Genomic DNA, 19284 nt, shown 5'->3' with positions numbered 1-19284 from the left:
CCCATGTGCTTCACATACACCGGCATCCCTCACACATCCCCCAGCCATACTTCTCCCATGCCAGGGTGTCCCACACACTCATGCTTCACCCACCTCTGGGGTCCCTCACACAGGGGTCTTCTATCCTGGGGGCCCCTTGTACAGCTTACACACAGGGCACATCTCCAATGGCTTCCCAGCAAGCCATCCCACTTCTGAAGTGTAGCGAAGCAAGAGAACAGTCACCTTAGCCTGTCTTAAACCCAGGTCTACAGAGTGCCAAACCTGCACCCTGACCACAACACCAAAGAGCCAGGCTCATTGGTCTGGTAGTCAGAGCACATACTCAACCGTAGTGACGGGCACTCCATCACAAACAGCTAAAGGTTTGCAGGAATCATTGGAACTGGCTAATATCTCTGCTAATATCATGAGTCTACCAGATGCAAACATTGAGCAGGCAGGGTGTCCGTGGTAGGAAGCCACTGCTCTCAAAAAAAATTTTCTGAGCTCCTAAAGTTTGCCAAAGAACACCTTAACACTCCACAACACTACTGGGAAAAAATTTTGTGGACTGATGAAACAAAGGTTGAATTATTTGGGAAGAACACACAGCACTATGTATGGCATAAAAAGGGCACCGCATAGCAACTTGAAAACATCATCCCAACGGTAAAGTATGGTGGAGCAAGCATCATGATGCTTTACTGCCTCAGGGCCTGGACAGCTCGCCATTATCAAGGGGGAAATGAATTCTCAAGGTATCCTACAGGATAATGTCAGGTTGGCTGTCCACCCAACAATGACCCTAAATATTAAAGTAAATATATGACAGAGTGGCTTAAAAAATCTGCCTTTTGGAGTGGCCCAGTCAGAGCCCAGACCTTAGCCCAATAGAGATGCCGTGGAACGAACTCAAGAGAGTTGTTCGCATCAGACATTCTAAGAATATGACTGAGCTGAAGCAGTTCTGTAAAGAAGCACAATTCCTCCTGAATATTGTACAGGTCTGATCCACAGCTACCGGAAACGCTTGTTTGAGGCTATTCCTGCCAAAGGAGGTTAAAACAGTTATGAAAATCAAGGGTTCACTTATTTTTTCCAGCTGTTTCTTACGGTTTAATGGGTGTGTTCAATAAAAAGACAAGAAAAATATCTTAAAACAGGTTGTGGTTGTTCATTATTAGCTCCTCCGGCCAACATTATTATGCCATCATGTATTGTCTGGCATCCGTCTGGCATTGTCCACGTTTCACGAAAATCGTTTTTTCTTTCTCAGTTCTTCACTGAATTTTATTCTTTTTGGCAGGAAGGTAGGTCTGCCAGGGTTGCATATAGCTTCTACCTAAATTTGCATAATTGCAATTAATAATGAAGATATGGAATAATTAATTCCTAATGATCAGTTTCCACACAAATCACTTCTTCTCCCTCAATTCTTCACTGATTTTGATTCTTTCTGCATGAAGGTAGGGGCACCAAGGGTGCATATAACTTCTACCCAGATTTACTTAACCCTCTGGGGTCGAGAGCTTCGCCGGCGAAGCTCAACAGGTTTATAATGAGTAGGTCATGTATTGAGATAAATATATTTTGAGTTTTTATCATACAAGCATGATAAACATATTGACAGAAACTTTATACTTTCCTATATGCCCACTGTCAAATAATATTATAGTTTTTAAATGACCTAAATTAGATGAAACATAAAACTTGTCACCTTACTCAGTCACACCGGAGTCAGAGCACTGAGCGCCCACTTACACATTCATAAAAGACTATTCACATAGTAACGGCATGAAAATCACTTTCACTCTTTCACTTTCGATTGGTTTCTCTTTCGCGGTGGGAACGCCCACCGTAAACAGGATAAAATCTGTCAGACATAGTTTAAGTTATTTGGAGGTAAAACTTATTGTGAGATGACATACGGATTTTATGTGCTCCGGATGATTCAGGACAGTGATTCAATTCATGATTCATTTCACGATTCAGGACAGCAATTCAATTCAACCTTGAGAACTGCGACACTGATAATGAGCGGTGCCATTTTTTGTTTTTGTTTTACTTTGACTCGATCCAGCTGAAGATCACCTTAAGTGTAAATATTTCTTCTATTTATTATGAGCAGATCGGTTGATATGTGTGCGCTGTTGTGCATACACAGGAAAAAATGACTGAGCAATTTTTCCAGAGTTAAAAGTATTTTCCTTAAAAATAGTTAATTTTGCTCTATTTTGAGTTTAGAGAGTAAAATGTGGAGTTGGAGTGGGAGCAAAATTACAGAGTAACTGTGTAACAGAGTAACAGAGTTGGTTGTGACTCTGAACTGAGTAAAATAGTACAAGAGTTAATTTCAAGACACACTGAATAGAGTCAAATAACAGATAAATGAAGCTGTTGTAAAAAGCAGTTTTAGAACTGTGTTGGAATGTATGAAAAAACATTACCTTACCCATTGTGTCGAACCTTTTTGATCACTTGACCTGATAGGATTAAGAGTTGGCAGTGGGAGGGGTTCTCCCTCTTCTCATTGAATGGAATGGAAATTTTTACCCTTCTCATTGAATACCTCTCCACTGCCAAGCCGTTATCCCAAAACAATAGGACATACATTTTTGATGGCCAGTTAATTGTCCAAATCAATGGTGCAGATTTAAGTTTTTGTGCTTGATACATTCCTAAGACTGAACAAAATCACCTCAAGTGATCTAAATGGTTTGTCACAATGGGTAAGGTAATGATTTTACACCTTCCAACACAGTTCTAAAACTGCTTTTTACAACATCTTCATTTGTTTTTGTTTTTTTTTAAGTACAATCATGACATACATACTACATAGATATTATTGTAGCTGAACTTGTGCTGAAAACAAAAAAGTCATATGACTTTGAAAATACTGCTTAGATTTGTTGAAATTGACAACAGAATCAGAGCATGCCAAAATCATTAGAGTGCCAGAAAATACCCTCAGACCCCAGAGGGTTAATTACTATTATCAGTGAATTTATGGACTAATTAAGCCTTAATCAGCAGTTAAACAAAAATCGCTTCTTCTCGGTCAATTCCTCGCTGTTTTGGATTCTTTCTGGCAAATAGGTAGGTACTGCTAGGGTGTATATAGCTTCTATATATAGCTTGTATATAGTGTATATAGCGTGCAACATTTATTGCGCAAGATGGCCCACTTTAGATCGTTCCTTCTGGACTAGACAGGGCCGGAGTGAGCGACGCCATCATTGACTGTCTCGTTGTAACTTAGAAGAAGAGCAGGTCAGATTTTAAGATAAATTTATCCATAAATGCAACTAATACCGAAGGGTTCACTTACTTTTTCTTGCCACTCTTATGGCCACTCCTCTCTCTAACACAAGAAGCTAGGTTTATATTCGGTCATATTAGCTAGCTAACTATTTATGTTTAGCTGGCATACTTCATTGACCGCCACTTTCTCCAATGGTAGCTTCCAGAATATCAAGGGAATGTTGGCTTTACTGAATAGTTAGCTACATGCAGGTCCACTGCTAAATGTCACACACCAAACACATCTTGGCTAATTAAATTTAGAATAGGAGAAAGTCTTCCCACTGGAAAATTTATAAATTTGAGCTGTTGACTCATTGTGACTATTTTCTTTATTCTTGGAGTAGATACCTTCACAGAAATGTTGAACAGACACACGGAAGAAGAGGAGAGGTAAAGAGGCTCAAGGACCAGTTAACAGTTCTTCAGCAGAAACTTGAAAGGTCAGGAATAAATGACACAATTTGTCAGTGCTATCACAGCAGATTTTTTTTTCTTTTTTCTGAAATGTTACACAGTCTCTGACTTTGCTTTATTAGTTTTCCTTTTGTTTTCAAGCTATAAAAGCTATGGTTCTGGGCCGAACAAGTACCCACTGGCAGACATGCTGCAGTATGTTTTAGAGTTTGCGACCTCAAAGCAGACAAACACAAGCACGTCTCCTACTTCAGCCGGACCTGCCAGCACTCTTGCACACACAGAACCCAGCTCTGAACACACCAGGCAAGCTCCAGTCATGACTCTTTCCTAAATTCCTAACATTTAATGATTTATTGATTGATATGTCTACTGCATTTGTTGGCTCTCATCGTCTTGACAGACAGTCTTAATGGTTCATTTGAAGGTCGGTTAGTTCCTAGTCCTGCAGCTCTGTTCACGACTGATCCTGCCAGTGTTTGAAAGGCAGGGGCGGCTGCAGTAACGGCATGTGAAGGTGTCTGATAAAGGGTTCTTCTACAACAGCCCTTCTCCTCCCACTCAAACTTCAGTGTCTCTTCTTGCAGGGCTGCCCCTGTGCACAATGCGATCCTCCAGGCTGCTTGGTCAGTTCCCAGGACTTTGGGTTGACCTGTAGCTGCTTCATCGTGTCCTTGCACACATCCCTCAGCTTTGGTCTTCCCTGAGGTCACTAGAGAGTTCGCCAAACAGGCACTATTTTGGGATATGGGTGTTCTCCATCCTACAAACATGGTCAATCAACTTCATCCTTCTCTTGCTCAGGACGGCTGTCATGCTAGTGAGGCCTATCATCTCAAGGAATCTATAGTTGGGAACTCTATCGTGCCATTTGATATTCAGGGTCTTTCAGGAAAGCTGCTGCATTTATTGCATATTTATTCCACAGTGCTGTGAATTCTTAAATTCTGATTGGTCAAAAGGTGCTGGTTTCTCTTCTGTAACAGCAGCTCAGACAGTCGTCCTGACTGCAAGGCAATCACAGGTTTATATTCATGCAATGTTAATGTTTCTATACCAAGAGTTCATTCACAGGGATTTGATTTAAATGATAGACACGCCTCATAAACTCTTAACAAAGAAACTACATCCCAGTAATAAGTATATGGTGAAGCTTTCTATAAGGAGACGTTTGTTTAATGTTTTTAACCGTCAAAGGAAAGTCTTCAGGATCGAGGGCTTTGCCTTATAATATACCTACCGAGAGCTGAACCTTTTACGTCAATGCCAGGATTCAAACTAACATTGCAAAATCTGCTCCTTTCTGGACAGCATGCTAGATCGCTCAGTCACAGAGGATTACATCAGGAACTGAGGTTATATAACATGGCACTTACATAGTCAGTACACAGGGGCACCACACCATGACTATGGAATCGGTACCTGAGGCTGGCACGCCAATTACATTCTTAAACACACTCGAACTCTGTTAAACATACACATACAGACAGGCACCTCTATAGGCTTCAGCCAAAGGCTGAGCCAAAAAGTTTGATGAGGCATTCTTTAAAGGTAGACTGCCTTTCAGATTTTTCAAGTATAGGTCATAAAAAGAATTTTCCCGGACAGCCAATTATTTTTGTTTTGTGGACCAAAAGCTACTGAATTCGAATCACAGACATCTGATTTTATTAGTTGTTTTTTTTTAAATAGAACAATAAATGAATGTAGGGCCACGTGACCCTAAATTCTCCACTATTTTTTCTTGCTTCACCATGACCCAATTCAAGATACACTATATTGCCAAAAGTATTCGCTCACCTGCCTTGACTCACATATGAGCTTAAGTGACATCCCATTCCTAATCCATAGGGTTCAATATGACGTCGGTCCACCCTTTGCAGCAAGAACAGCTTCAACTCTTCTGGGAAGGCTGTCCACAAGGTTTAGGAGTGTGTTTATGGGAATTTTTGACCATTCTTCCAGAAGCGCATTTGTGAGGTCACACATACCCCTTTTCCACCAAATCAGTTCCAGGGCTGGTTCGGGGCAGTGCTGGTGCTGGTTCACAACTCGTTCAACTTGCAAGCCAGCTGAGAACCAGTTTCCTTTTCCATAGCTTGCGGTGCTAAGGGAAGCCACGTCATTACATCGCTGTATACGTCAGTTACGTCGTTGTATACTTCAGTTACGTCGCTACGTTTGCATAAACCTTGGCGCGAATATCAAAGCAAAAACAACACGGAAGAAGCAGCAGCAACAACAACAATAATAATAATGGATGACTTCACGTTTGTACAGCTGCTGCTTCTCGTCGCTTAAAAATGGCGATCTTTCTCGGTCTTGTTATTGTTGTTGGTCTTAACAACTCCGCCCCCCCCGGCTGACGTAAGTGGTTCTTTCCTCTGGCCCAGCAGAGAGTTGGTGCTAGACTGGAACCGTTTTTTCTGGCCCCAGAGCCAGTTCTTTGTCAGTGGAAACAGAAAATCCGGTTCCAAACTAAGCACTGGCCCCGAACCAGCCCTGGAACTGCTTTGGTGGAAAAGAGGCAACACTGATGTTGGACGAGAAGGCCTGGCTCTCAGTCTCCACTCTAATGCCGCTTTTCCACTACCAACGCGGCTGAGTTGGGCTGAGCCGTGCCGTGCTGAGTTGGGCTGAGTCAAGCTGAGTGGGGCTGTTGGAGTTGCATTTCGACTACAACCGCGCTGAACCGTGCTGGCTGGAAGTGGGTGGACACATTGGGTGGAGTTAGCGAAAGTGGGTGGATGTCACGTGATGTCGTTAGGCGGCGCAAACAGTGACATCAGTGATCTTTTAAGCGGTAGTCTCACGACCCGGATAGTAAACAATAAACATGGAGGACATGGAGTCGTTAGTGTTGCTGGTCTTGGTGCTGTGGCTTGTTGTCACCGACAACGCCAACAGATACTGGCAAGAGCGTATAGATGAGGCGAGGCGCATAAGGCTCCAGAAATTCTCGTAATTCGTAATTATTCTTCTTCCGGGTTTACGGTGTTTACAGATCCCAATGTGCTCGCGGGGCGTGTGTGGGCATGTGAGGACACTCCTCCTCACCAATCAGTGCACAGGGGAGTGTCTCCTCACGCCCCTAGCCCCACTCAGCTCGGTTTGGCTCGCTTCAGCCCTACTCCAAAACCGTGCAAGTTTTGGGTGCTAAGCAGGGCTGAAGCGAGCTGAGTCGTGCTGCTCTGAGGTAGTCGAAACGCGAGCCGTGTCGGGCTGAAGTGAGCTGAAGCGAGCTGAAGTGAGCTGAAAAAGGGTAGTGGAAAAGGGCCATAATTCATCCCAAAGGTGTTCTATCGGGCTGAGGTCAGGACTCTGTGCAGCCCAGTCAAGTTCATCAACACCAGACTCTGTCATCCATGTCTTTATGGACCTTGCTTTGTGCACTGGTGCACAGTCATGTTGGAAGAGGAAGGGGCCAGCTCCAAGCTGTAAAAACAGTCTGCATGCCTAGGTGCTTGATTTTATACACCTGTGGCCATGGAAGTGATTGGAACACCTGATTCCGATAATTTGGATGGGTGAGCAAATACTTTTGGCAATATAGTGTACTACATCATGCATCACGTAGTGGGCTTTCCCCGTTTGCACAAGGCAGTGTGGGATACAAATTTGAAACAGTAGAGAAAAATGGAAGACACGAAACATGAAAACCGACTTCAGTAATGGAAAGTGAGAAGAAAAGACGTTATGTTACGAAGGAAAGGAAACACAGGACCAAACTAATAAATATCTGCGGTCAGTGAGCACCTCGGTGTGATCAGCTGTTCATTTAGCGACAGAATGATGTAACTGTCAGTGCACGGTCAAGGTAAACCTGTAGATGGCAGTAATGCAACACTGTGGATGCCAGCTGCTGTAAAATCCAAAAGAAGAAGAAGGTAAACCTGCGCATGTGCACACGGACTTCCTATGTCTGCTTGACTGCACGAAGCGAGTGATTTCATGCACATTATTTGCTCAGGAATCCCCTCAAATTAAATAACTTCCCAGTCATAGAATGGCCTGTGTTTTTTGAGATATTGGAGAAATAAACATATCACAATGACCAAATTTCAGAGGGAACTAAATTTCACCAATTTTATGAAACCGAAAGGCCATCTAGCTTTAATAAATACTAAATTGCAATCTTTGATGACTCACTGTAGTAGAAGAGAAATAACACTTCAGAACATGGTACTCATGGAAATTGTGGCTCGATAATTAGATATTCACCAACTACTTTGAAGCCAACAACAATTCAACAGAAGCTGTGAAAAGGTTTTCATTCACACGTGCTTTATTAACAGAGCACACACTCATGTCCACACTTTTATTTAGCTGTACTATGGAGAAGTGTTAGCATATGCTAAAAACTGCATTTTTCAGTATATTTATGTACTGATTTTGATGCTAGCATCAGGTTTCAATGGTGTCCATGATTTCCAAAAAAGAATGTAAAATTTCAATTTGTCAGACCTCAGGACAATTTTCCACTTCGCCTCAGTCCATCGTAAAAGAGCTCAGGCCCAGAGAAGGTGTTGGTGTTTCTGGATATTGTTTATATCTGGTTATAACTTGTGTTTGTGGATGCAGTAATGAACTGTTTTCACAGATGATGGTTTTCTGATGCGTTTCTGAGCCCATACAGTGATTTCCACTACAGACATGTGTCTGCTTTTAATGCAGTGTCTCCTGAGGGCCTGAAGATCACAGGCATCCAATGTCAGTTTTCAGCCTTGTCTCTTGCATACAGAGATTTCTCCAGATTCTCTGAATCTTTTAATGACATTATGTACCACAGACGATTTGATTCCCAAATTCTTTGCAATTTTACATCAAGGAACATTATTCTTAAATTGTTGCACTGTTTGCCTGTGCAATCTTTCACAGAGCAGTGAACCCCTCCCCATCTTTACTTCTGAGAGACTCCGCCTCTCTGGGATGCTCTTTTTATACCCAATCATGTTAATGACCTGTTGCCAGTTAACCAAATTAGTTTTTTTTAAGCATTACACAACTTTTTCAGTCTTTTGTTGTCCCTGTCCCAACTTTTCTGAAACCTGCTTATATAATTTAATGTCAAAATATATGCTTATTTTGACATCAAATTCAAAATAAGCATATATTTTTCAAAAAACAATAACATTTCTCAGTTTCAACATTTGATATGTTGTCTTTGTACTATTTTCAGTGAAATATAAGGTTTCCATGATTTGCAAATCATCACCTTCTGTTTTTATTTACATTTTATACAGTGTCCCAACTTTCTTGGAATTGGAGTTGTAGTTTGTGAATATACTAAAAGAAATCTCAGTTGACTTGACTGAACTTCACATGTGAATAATCGTATGGCTGACGTAAAATTTATGAATGTTTTATTTCATACACTTTTCATGTGCAGTGCATGTGTTTCTATCTTTCATGTTTGATTTTTCCCCCCACATTTCTATTTGACTGCATATTCACATACCATCACGTGTTCAGTTCATGTGCAGTTTCAAGGTATAACATGGCGAAATGCAGCTTCATGTGTTTTTTCATGTGGAAAAAAGAAAGAAAGAAAAACATGAAGTTATAACTGAATGAGAGAACTGTGTGCATTGTAACCTTTGTTAGCCAAACAGAAGCAGATGATGCCGGTTCATCAGATGGTTCAGGCTCCACACAGAACTCTACACAGAGAACGCCCATCCACAAGCCCTTCACCCAGTGTAAACCCCCCGCTGACTGGCCTCAGCACCCGGCACCTGGCAGCGTGAGCGAGGAGGAGCTGCACTTTGTCAGGAGCTGCCTGCAGCGCTGGAGAACTGAGGCAGAGAACAACATGAACGGTGCGTCCTCCTCTTCGCCTTTCAGACAGTTACGGCATTTTTCTCTCTCGGTGTGAAGTATTACCTGGACCTCTGCCTTTACAAGCAAACAGGAAAAAAAAAAGCAATCATTGTTCTCCACCAGTGTTGCAGAAGCTGTTTTGTTCCTTTCAGCTTCTCAGTATCGACTGTTCATGAGGGCGCATGTTGTGCCCTTTACCGTATTGTATTAGAGCACAGCCTTATTTTCCAGCAGATATCCTAATGTGTTTGAGTATATCAGGAGCCTGGCCTCGGGTGCACCCTATTGATTGCTGTTCTCTCCTTGTGTTCAGAGCTCAAGGCCAGCATTGACAAGGTCAGCCAGGCTCTGGAGGGGATGTACTCAGATAACAGTCTATGTCAGGTAAAGTCTATATTCCAAAACAGCCCTTGGCTCTACAGACTTCCACTTCTTTTCACAGTGACATTATTTTCAGTCTGTGACCAAAATGCTGTACGATTTTTAAAAGTGAATTAAGTGTGGGTGCAAACACGGCAGTCACAGGCAGAAATGTTAAATAAAACTCAAAACAAACAATAAATAAATGAACAATTGAGCCATATTTTCAGAATCATAACTAAGTGTTAAAAAAAAAAAGACTCGCAGTATCTCAATTGGCTTTGGTCATAACTTGGCAGAAAGAAGTGTAATTGAAGAAAAAAAACAGGGTGGGTTTGGAATAAATACATTATGAGGACGTGTGAATATCGACACAGCATCCTATTGTGATATCTAATGAAATCAACTCTTTTAATTAATTTCATAAACTTGCATGCACCAAACATTCTGAGTAGCAACATTTTCATGATGACATGAGATTAGAATTTGCTTATAGATTTCACACTGATGTTTTATTTTTAGAAATAATCACCAGGCTGAAAAACTAAACTTGTTGCATTTTAAAGTATAGCTATTTCTTGCCCTTGACTGCGAGTTGGCCTAGTGGTTAGTGTGTCTGCCTCTTGATCAAGAGATTGTGAGTTCTAGTCATGGTTGGGTCATACCAAAGACCATTGTAAAAATTATACCTACTGCTGTCTGGCAAGGCATGCTGCAATGCGAATGGGGAGTCAAACTCTTGCGGTTACCAGAGGACCAGCCCCCCACTATAACCCTAGCTATATAATAGGCGAGAGGCCAAGGGAAACAGAGATTGGTGCCGCCGCATAGGAAGAACTTTGATTGATTGGTATTTATTATCCATTATCTATCAGGGTCGCAGGAGCCCATCCCAGCTGACTTTGGGCGAGAGGTGGGGTACGCCCTGAGCAAGTCACCAATCTATACAGAGCAACACAGAGACAAACAACTATTCACACTCATGTTCACACCTATGGGTAATTTATAGTAGCTAGTTGACCTCATCCGCTTGTCTTTGAACTGTGGGAGGAAACCCACACAGGCATAGTGAAAGTGTTAACCACTACACCACCTTGTATATTTTTATACCCACCTTTATTCATAGTAACCTTTGTTAAACTGGTTCTTTAGCTACAGAACCAGTAAAAAGTTTGAGCACACCTTCTAATTCAATGTTTTTCTTTATTTTAATTAATTAAAAAGACACTTCATGTCTTAAAGTAATGATGGATGTAATTTATCTTTACTTAGTTGAGCAGTTCTTATATAACATGGATTACTACAGTTGTGGAATAGGGCTATTTACTGTATTTTTATGATTTACTATTTACTGTTTGATCTCAAATGCATTATGAAGGCAAGAAATTGCACTAATTAACTTTTAACGAGGCACACCTATTAATTGAAAAGCATTCCAGGTGACGACCTCATGAAGCTGGTTAAGATAATGCCAGTAGTGTGCAAAGCATCATTAAGGTAAATGGTGGCTACTTTGAAGAATCTGAAATATGAAACATATTTAGTTTAACACTTTTTGTTCACCACATAATTCCATATATGTTCCAGATGTTATTTCATAGTTTTGATGTCTTCAGTATTGTTCTACAATGTAGAAAAGAGTCAAAATATAGAAAAACCTATGAATGAGTAGGGGTGTCCAAACTTTTGACTGGTACTATATGTAATGTATTTGTTAATAATTTAATTTAAGTCATAAAAAAATTACTGCATTGATTCAAAGACATGTATTTATGTTTTATTAAAACTGATGTATTGTGTATGTTATAGGCCATATGTTGGTGGTTTCGTTTTTTGGTCATTTTTGGCTGTTTACCAGAATTCCTCCACACTCATATCCAATGGTTTTCCCAGAATGCCACACATTTATGTCAGCTAATTCTTCATCTTTCTGACCAAAATCAATTTGTTGATCTAGGTATTAAATCTGATTTAAGAGCTACAGCAGAGTTTTTGAGTGAAACAGCCTATTTATGTTGAAGTGAAGTGACCTAAATAGTGCACCTTGTCAAAAACAGGTTGTGACTAGAAGACAGGAAAATACTGTTTTGGCCCTGCATTTACACTAAAAGAGGGTCTCAGTAGTACAATTTTGATCTAAAATGGGTTTTAAAAACCCTCTGATAGATTTTTATTTTCATCGCCACCATGGCAGCGCAGGCACATGTACAGTGGTGCTTGAAAGTTTGTGAACCCTTTAGAATTTTCTATATTTCTGCATATTTATGACCTAAAACAACATCAGATTTTCACACAAGTCCTAAAAGTAGATAAAGAGAACCCAGTTAAACAAATGAGACAAAAATATTATACTTGGTCATTCATTTATTGAGGAAAATGATCCAATATTACATATCTGTGAGTGGCAAAAGTATGTGAACCTCTAGGATTAGCAGTTAATTTGAAGGTGAAATTAGAGTCATGTGTTTTCAATCAATGGGATGACAATCAGGTGTGAGTGGACACCCTGCTTTATTTAAAGAACAGGGATCTATCAAAGTCTGATCCTCACAACACATGTTTGTGGAAGTGTATCATGGCATGAACAAAGGAGCTTTCTGAGGACCTCAGAAAAAGCGTTGTTGATGCTCATCAGGCTGGAAAAGGTTACAAAACCATCTCTAAAGAGTTTGGACTCCACCAATCCACAGTCAGACAGATTGTGTACAAATGGAAGAAATTCAAGACCACTGTTTCCCTCCCCAGGAGTGGTCGACCAACAAAGATCACTCCAAGAGCAAGGCGTGTAATAGTCGGTGAGGTCACAAAGGACCCCAGGGTAACTTCTAAGCAACTGAAGGCCTCTCTCACATTGGCTAATGTTAATGTTCATGAGTCCACCATCAGGAGAACACTGAACAACAATGGTGTGCATGGCAGGGTCACAAGGAGAAAGCCACTGCTCTCCGAAAAGAACATTGCTGCTCGTCTGCAGTTTGCTAAAGATGACGTGGACAAGCCAGAAGGCTATTGGAAAAATGTTTTGTGGATGGATGAGACCAAAATATAACTTTTTGGTTTAAATGAGAAGCGTTATGTTTGGAGAAAGGAAAACACTGCATTCCAGCATAAGAACCTTATCCCATCTGTGAAACATGGTGGTGGTAGTATCATGGTTTGGGCCTGTTTTGCTGCATCTGGGCCAGGACGGCTTGCCATCATTGATGGAACAATGAATTCTGAGTTATACCAGCGAATTCTAAATGAAAATGTCAGGACATCTGTCCATGAATTGAATCTCAAGACAAGGTGGATCATGCAGCAAGACAACAACCCTAAGCACACAAGTCATTCTACCAAAGAATGGTTAAAGAAGAATAAATTTAATGTTTTGGAATGGCCAAGTCAAAGTCCTGACCTTAATCCAATCGAAATGTTGTGGAAGGACCTAAAGTGAGCAGTTCATGTGAGGAAGCCCACCAACATCCCAGAGTTGAAGCTGTTCTGTACGGAGGAACGGGCTAAAATTCCTCCAAGCCGGTGTGCAGGACTGATCAACAGTTACCGGAAACGTTTAGTTGCAGTTACTGCTGCACAAGGGGGTCACACCAGATACTGAAAGCAAAGGTTCACATACTTTTGCCACTCACAGATATGTAATATTGGATCATTTTCCTCACAAAATAAATGACCAAGTATAATATTTTGTCTCATTTGTTTAACTAGGTCCTCTTTATCTACTTTTAGGACTTGTGTGAAAATCTGATGATGCTTTAGGTCATATTTATGCAGAAATATAGAAAATTCTAAAGGGTTCACAAACTTTCAAGCACCACTGTATTTGCTTGCACAAAAATGGCACAAACAGAGCAATATTAGCTCACATCTGATCAAATTAACAACATACCTATTCTAAATTGTACTTAAATAGAGCTCAGTGAGTGAAATGGAGCAGCTGAGATTTTAAAAAAATTAATCTTTAACTGGACGTGATAATAACCTAAGAATAATCTGCACTGCAAAAAAAAATGACATCTTAGCAAGTGAAAGTATCTTGAATATAGTCACATTTTATCTACTGTTTCCTATTTTACAATTGCAATCAACCAACTAGATCGAGACTGTGACTAAAGTCACAGTAATTTGCACTAGCTGTAACAAACCAAGACATCTGGTCACCGTACCCTATAGATACAAAACGGTAAGCGATAGAGAAAGATGCTTAGTGAGGAAAAGTTGCACCTTGCTGCCCTAAACAAAATTTTAAAAACTGATTGAAAAAATCATGAAAATTGACAGTGTTATAAGTGATTGAAAAAAAATCCCATTTTTTTTCATGGATCATTCCAGATCAGTGATCCAGATAAGCACCAAAAGTCATAGCAACGTAATTCAGCCCAGAGGTATTCTTCATGTGAAATTTGGTCATGACTGGTTGAAAACTTAGGCAGAAATAGTGTCCTAAAACATTAGGATAATAATAATAATAATAATAATAATAATAATAATAATAATAATAATAATAATAATAACAACTTGATAGACACTGTGACTAAACTCACAGTGATTTGCGCGAGCTCTTATAAACCGGGATGTCTGGTCACCGTACCCTGTAGATCTGGAATGGTAAGAGACAGAGAATGACACTTGGAGAGGAAAAAAGCCCGTTTTTCATGGCTCATTCCAGTTCAGTGATCCGGATCAGCACCAAAAGTCATAGCAACGTAATTCAGCCCAGAGGTATTCTGCATGTGAAATTTAGTGATGATTGGTTGAAAACTGAGCGAGAAATAGCATCCTAAAATACATTAGGATAATAATAAAGTAGAAAGAGCCTGAGTAAGAGTAACAATTTGCATTACCGCTGCAAGCACAAATTGATAATAAGAATAATACAAAGAATGAAGTAGAAAGATCCTGAGTGAGAGTAACAATTTGCACCAGTGCTGCTAGTGCAAATTACATAGGAGATTAAGCCTATTTCTAGACCTCTTTTACTAACTTCCAGCTTGTTTTGTTCTATCTGCCAACAAAATAAGAAAAATTAAAGCTTGAAATGAGTAAAGGTGTCTAAAACTAAGCTAAATAATCTGATATTTGATTTCTAATCTTCTAAGAAGAAATATTAGATAAATTCACCCATATTGAATATATTTTCTCTTACCAAGATATCATTTTTTTGCAGTGTGGTACTAGTATAATATGTTGCCTACTTCACCAAGACAGTATTTCTCTCCATGTCTCCAGGTGCCGTACAGGCTACATGCCGTTCTTGTTCATGAGGGACAGGCTTCTGCTGGTCATTACTGGGCCTACATCTATGATCATGCCCATAAACGCTGGCTCAAGTACAATGATGTGATGGTGACTGAGTCATCATGGGAGGAGCTGGTGCGAGACTCTTATGGAGGAATGACGAATGCCAGTGCTTACTGTCTAATGTACATTAATGACAGACTGCCACATCTCATAGCAGGTACTTACTTACTTACTTACTTACTTACTTACTTACTTACTTACTTATTACTCAGACATGGCAGATGTTGGAGGTGATATCAGGACACAGTCAGTCTACTCCTTCTTTGTCTAAATATCCTTTGTAACCTTTGAAACCAGTTAATTTTAAAGAAAATTATTACTATGGGGTCAAAATGGGGTCTGTTAAGCAGCATTTCATTATAATCTATATCATTTTCTTTTAATAACGATGGAGAACGTTCACTTGAGAATGACAAACAAATATAATATGCTGCTTTGGACTCACCAAAATTGAAAGGCAGTTGAAGAACAGAAAAAGACTAAGCAATGTTTTTTTCCAGTCTTCACCTGTCCATTTTTGGTGAACCTGTGCCCACTGTAGCCTCAGGTTCATGTTCTTGACTGACAGGAAAGGAACCTGATGTGGTCTTCTGCTGTTGTAGCCCATCTATAGTTGTAAATAATGCTTATTTGAGACACTGTAGCCTTCTTGTGAGCTTGAAACAATTGGACCGTTCTCTTCTGACTTCTTATCCCACCAACCAATCTGGCACCAATAACCACGCCACTCTCAAACTCACTGAATTAACTTTTTTTTGTTTGTTTGTTTGTTTGTTTCCCCAATCCAGTGTTTAATCTGAACATTAACTGAAGCTCTTGACTTGTATCTGCGTTATACTATCCACTGCACTGCTTCCAAATGATTGGCTGATATCTTAAGTGCATGAAAGAGTAGGTGAACAAAGTGTTCCAATAAAGTGGATTTAGTTTAGTTTTGGATCCGTTTGTGATATGTGATATGAAGAAACATTTCATTATTTTAAAGGCTTCTTTGCTTCACACACACATACAACCCCGATTCCAAAAAAGCTGGGGCAAAGTACAAATTGTAAATAAAAACGGAATGCAATAATTTACAAATCTCAAAAACTGATATTGTATTCACAATAGAACATAGACAACATATCAAATGTCGAAAGTGAGACATTTTTAAATTTCATGCCAAATATTGGCTCATTTGAAATTTCATGACAGCAACACATCTCAAAAAAGTTGGGACAGGGGCAATAATAGGCTGGAAAAGTTAAAGGTACAAAAAAGGAACAGCTGGAGGACCAAATTGCAACTCATTAGGTCAATTGGCAATAGGCAGAGGTGGAAAAACTGGATTGACAAAGTAAAAGTCCTGCTTAGGTTTTCCTTCTGCCTGTGCTCTCAACACAGGTGATTTCACCAATTAGCTCATCAACCTGGCTTAGGGGATGTGGTAATTAGGATCAGCTGGTTCATTGAATTGGCTGGAGCAAAAATGTGGCAAGGTTTTTACTTTCTGCACCCGGGTTTTTCCACCTCTGGCAATAGGTCATTAACATGACTGGGTATAAAAAGAGCATCTTGGAGTGGCAGCGGCTCTCAGAAGTAAAGATGGGAAGAGAGCCCCCTAATTCTGCGCCGACAAATAGTGGCACAATATCAGAAAGGAGTTCGACAGTGTAAAATTGCAAAGAGTTTGAACATATCATCATCTACAGTGCATAATATCATCAAAAGATTCAGAGAATCTGGAAGAATCTCTGTGCGTAAGGGTCAAGGCCGGAAAACCATACTGGGTGCCCGTGATCTTCGGGCCCTTAGACGGCACTGCATCACATACAGGCATGCTTCTGTATTGGAAATTACAAAATGGGCTCAGGAATATTTCCAGAGAACATTATCTGTGAACACAATTCACCGTGCCATCCGCCGTTGCCAGCTAAAACTCGATAGTTCAAAGAAGAAGCCGTATCTAAACATGATCCAGAAGCACAGACGTCTTCTCTGGGCCAAGGCTCATTTAAAATGGACTGTGGCAAAGTGGAATACTGTTCTGTGGTCAGACGAATCCAAATATGAAGTTCTTTATGGAAATCAGGGACGCCGTGTCATTTGGACTAAAGAGGAGAAGGACAACCCAAGTTGTTATCAGCGCTCAGTTCAGAAGCCTGCATCTCTGATGGTATGGCGTTGCATTAGTGCATGTGGCATGGGCAGCTTACGCATCTGGAAAGACACCATTAATGCTGAAAGGTATATCCAGGTTCTAGACCAACATACGCTCCCATCCAGACGACGTCTCTTTCAAGGAAAACCTTGCATTTTCCAACATGACAATGCCAAACCACATACTGCATCAATTACAGCATCATGGCTGCGTAGAAGAAGGGTCCAGGTACTGAACTGGCCAGCCTGCAGTCCAGATCTTTCACCCATAGAAAACATTTGGCGCATCATAAAACGCAAGATACGACAAAAAAGACCTAAGACAGTTGAGCAACTAGAATCCTACATTAGACAAGAATGGGTTAACATTCCTATCCCTAAACTTGAGCAACTTGTCTTCTCAGTCCCCAGACGTTTACAGACTGTTGTAAAGAGAAAAGGGGATGTCTCACAGTGGTAAGCATGGCCTTGTCCCAACTTTTTTGAGATGTGTTGTTGTCATGAAATTTAAAATCACCTAATTTTTCTCTTTAAATGATACATTTTCTCAGTTTAAACATTTGATATGTCATCTATGTTCTATTCTGAATAAAATATGGAATTTTGAAACTTCCACATCATTGCATTCCATTTTTATTTACAATTTGTACTTTGTCCCAACTTTTTTGGAATCGGGGTTGTATCTCTCACTCTCTCTCTGTATATATATATATATATATATATATATATATATATATATATTAGTGCTGTCAAAAATGTCGCGTTATTAACGCGTTAATTTGACTCAATTTTAACGGCGATAATTTTTTTATCGCGAGATTAACGTTCTGTGGCATGATGTAGGTTTTTCATAAGCTTTTGAAACTGCCAGGAACTTGGAACAGAGACTTTGGTTAGAAAACCGATAGCAGCTAGACCGCCACGCCACGCCACGCCACAGCCAGAGTCCTCTGCCCTCCTCCCCCAAAGAACCAGCGCGGGCAGGGCGCGCTAGTAGAGCTGGGATTTATGGCTCTTTGATGGGATCTGCATCTTTGTGATCCGTTCTTTGAAAAGAGCCGTTCAAAAGACTGGCTCATTTGGCTCTTTTTAAATATTCATTCAGTTTTAAGAAGACAGCGTCTAAAGAAGCCAGATCCCTCTGAACTGTAAACTCAATGCTATCCCAGAAATCCTTCCTGTAATATGCAAATTTGGCCGCCTCTGATTGGACAGCGCGACGCATCAACAGGCAGAAAGTGTAAAAGTACAAAATGTGTTAAGTGAGCTGAAACAGTAAAGATCAGATTCAATGCAATATTTATCAACGAACAACTTAAACTTAATATAATAGTGTACTTTATATTATAATCAAACATGTCAAGCCTACCGTCACTGTGTAACCTATCTCTCTTTAGTTGTAGACGCACTCAAACAGTAGATCATTTCACTCATGGTTCTCTTGCTAGCCCCGCGCCGGTGCTCGGCTTAGGTTTCACTTTGCGGTGGTTGTGTCAAGACGTGTTATGCTTTGCAATAAAAAAAAACATTGGTACAAAGCAAGCCCATGCACTTTTTTATGCTGATAAGAGAATTGCAATGGTTTTTTATGTGACAAAAATGTGCGATTAGATTGCGATTAATCGCGAGTTAATTATGACTGTTGCGACATTAATCGCGATTAAATTTTTTAATCGCTTGACAGCACTAATATATATATATATATATATATATATATATATATATATATATAATTTAGTACTGTAAAAAGCAGTCCTGAGATACGTAATATATATATATATATATATATATATATATAAATTTTTTTTTTTCCGTATCTAAGGACTGCTTTTTGCACAGTACTAAATACACTACCGTTCAAAAGTTTGGGGTCACCCAGACAATTTTGTGTTTTCCGTGAAAAGTCACACTTTTATTTACCACCATAAGTTGTAAAATGAATAGAAAATATAGTCAAGACATTTTTCT

General features: G+C 40.0%; 1 protein-coding gene across 1 annotated transcript in view; it reads left to right on the top strand.

Annotated features, from left to right (window-relative positions):
* Positions 1-19284, top strand: part of usp28 (ubiquitin specific peptidase 28) — a 62766-nt gene that overhangs the window by 19433 nt on the left and 24049 nt on the right. Inside the window, exons 12-16 of the mRNA XM_060936132.1 lie at positions 3630-3725; positions 3841-4005; positions 9304-9518; positions 9833-9903; positions 15106-15334. Coding sequence (XP_060792115.1) covers positions 3630-3725; positions 3841-4005; positions 9304-9518; positions 9833-9903; positions 15106-15334 — 776 coding nt within the window. The remainder of the gene's footprint in view (positions 1-3629; positions 3726-3840; positions 4006-9303; positions 9519-9832; positions 9904-15105; positions 15335-19284) is intronic.

The sequence above is a fragment of the Neoarius graeffei genome, chromosome 12 (assembly GCF_027579695.1).
Source record: "Neoarius graeffei isolate fNeoGra1 chromosome 12, fNeoGra1.pri, whole genome shotgun sequence".
In the NCBI taxonomy this organism is placed as follows: Eukaryota; Metazoa; Chordata; class Actinopteri; order Siluriformes; family Ariidae; genus Neoarius; species Neoarius graeffei.
This window is presented reverse-complemented; position numbering and strand designations above follow the sequence as displayed.